The sequence below is a fragment of the Salvia hispanica genome, chromosome 1 (assembly GCF_023119035.1).
Source record: "Salvia hispanica cultivar TCC Black 2014 chromosome 1, UniMelb_Shisp_WGS_1.0, whole genome shotgun sequence".
Taxonomy (NCBI): Eukaryota; Viridiplantae; Streptophyta; class Magnoliopsida; order Lamiales; family Lamiaceae; genus Salvia; species Salvia hispanica.
Window position 1 is genome coordinate 43,109,946 of NC_062965.1, and position 2,275 is coordinate 43,112,220.

At 46.6% G+C, this 2,275-nt stretch overlaps 1 protein-coding gene across 1 annotated transcript; it reads right to left on the reverse strand.

Annotated features, from left to right (window-relative positions):
- Positions 1–627: 627 nt before the first annotated feature.
- Positions 628–1,248, reverse strand: LOC125197405. The gene has a single exon (XM_048096146.1). It carries the CDS (start codon positions 1,246–1,248, stop codon positions 628–630), a length of 621 nt encoding a protein of 206 aa, XP_047952103.1.
- Positions 1,249–2,275: the final 1,027 nt, after the last annotated feature.

Consider the following 2,275-nt stretch of genomic DNA (forward strand, 5'->3'; position numbering starts at 1 on the left):
CTTCTTTACATATGGAGGCGTAGGGCTCTGATCCCTAGGGTACCACCCCTCTGAAATGACGCTTTTGCCCTTCACACCTTAGAGTGGAGTTCATAGTCTTCTCTACAGCGCAAGGTTGGCTGGCTCCAGTTGGAATGTGACTTGATCAGCTCAAAAGCCGCCTCTTTTCTCTTCTTTTTCGAACTTTTGCTGTAACATCCCGAATTTTCGAACCCTAATTTTAGAGCCCTAGAATTTATAATTGATGACGTGGGAGATGTGAATTATTTGATAAGTGAATTTATTGCATGAGTTTCCTTGACCGGGAAGTTTGAAAAGTCAAACTTGTTGACTATGTGATGTGGCATGTGATTATTAAATTAAGAGGTGAATTATTTGTCTAAGGGTGAGTGAGAATATTAGAGAAAATTTCCATAAATACTAGCCACCTAATTATTGAGAATTTTGAACCCTTGGACTTTTGGAGAGGGAATTCTATTTTTCCGGATTTAATTTAATTCTTGGGATATTTATCCAAATTAAATCCAAAACCCAATTATTCCTTATTTTAATGAGAAAATCGACACCCCCCTAGTTAATAGATCCTACCACACTTAAAAGAAATTTTTGTCCCGAAATTTGATACCTTTATGGGAAGAGTTCCGGGTATAGTTCCATCATCTTATCCTCACGCTCCCACGTGGCTTCCTCGGGCCCGTGGTTTCTCCATTGTATTTTTACGAAGGCAGTGGATTTATTTCTCGAGGTTTGGACCTTTCGATCCAAGATCATCTGGGGTTGCTCCTCGTAGCTCAGATCCGGGTTTACGACAACATCCTCGTAGCGAATCACATGCTTTGGATCGAATACGTATTTTCGCAACTGTGACACATGAAAGATGTTGTGCACATTCCCAAGGCTGGGCGGCAGCGCTAAATGATAAGCTACGGGTCCTACTCCTTCAAGAATTTCGTACGGCCCTATAAAACGCGGTTTCAGTTTCCCTTTAACCCCAAGACGCGTTATCCCTTTCGACGGGGATACCTTGAGGAAAACTTTATCGTCAGCGTGGAACTGTAAGTCCGTCCGTCGGACGTCGGCGTACGATTTTTGTCTGTCCTGGGCTTCCTTCATCCTTGCGCGGATTTGTCGAACGATTTCGACCATCTCTTCGACTGCATCGAGTCCAAGTGCCCTTCGTTCGCCAACTTCATCCCAATAGAGCGGAGATCTACACTTTCTTCCATAAAGTGCTTCATATGGCACCATGCCGATCGTTGCTTGGAAGTTGTTTTTGTAAGCGAACTCGATCGGAGGGAGTGCGGTCTCCCAACTTCCGTCTCGGTCGAGCACCACGGCTCTTAGCATATCCTCGAGAGTTTGTATCGTTCTTTCGGGTTGTCCTTCGGATTGTGGGTGAAAAGCCGTGCTAAATTCAAGCGTGTTCCAAGCTCGCGCTGTAGGCTAGTCCAAAATTTCGAGGTAAACTTCGGGTCACGATCAGACGTAATCGTCACTGGGACTCCATGTAATCGTACAATCTCTTAAATGTAGATCCGAGCTAGTCTATCCGATCCATGGGTCACGGGGATAGGTATGAAATGCGCACTCTTGGTAAGTCGATCTATGATCACCCAGATCGCGGTGTTCCCTTTTAGGGTCATCGGCAACGCCGTCACGAAGTCCATGGCAATGTGCTCCCATTTCCACTCGAGCGGTTGTAGCTTCCCGTACGGCTGTTGGTGTAAGGCTTTCACCTATTGGCAGGCTAAACAGCGCTCCACAAATGCTGCAACATCCCTCTTCATGGCGTTCCATCAAAAGGACTTCTTCAGATCCTGGTACATCTTTGTGCTCCCGGGGTGAGCAGTGTATGGGGTTTCGTGGGCTTCGCTCATGATTTCGCTCTTGAGTCCCTCGTCATTTGGCACGCACAATCTCCCTTCAAAGGTGAGAGCGTTGTCGGAAGCCTCGCTAAAACTTCCGGATTCACCGGTTCTTACTTCGACTCGAATCTCCTCCAATTTCGCATCCATCCGTTGTGCTGCAACGATCCTCGTCCTTAGATTAGGCTTTACTACTAACGCGGAGATTCGGCCCTTCACGGTTTCGGGTGTCCTTACTACTTCTATTTGCAACTTACTCAACTCTCGTACTAAACTTTCCTCTTCTGTCAGAAAAGTAGCGAGTTGCGGATGGGTCCTACGGCTCAAAGCATCTACCACTACGTTCGCCTTGCCAGGGTGGTAGTTGATGCCACAATCGTAGTCCTTTACCAGCTCGAGCCACCTCCGTT

Excerpts from the sequence above, each read along its gene's own strand:
- LOC125197405 (XM_048096146.1), bottom strand. The coding sequence starts at position 1,248 with ATGGTGCCATATGAAGCACTTTATGGAAGAAAGTGTAGATCTCCGCTC.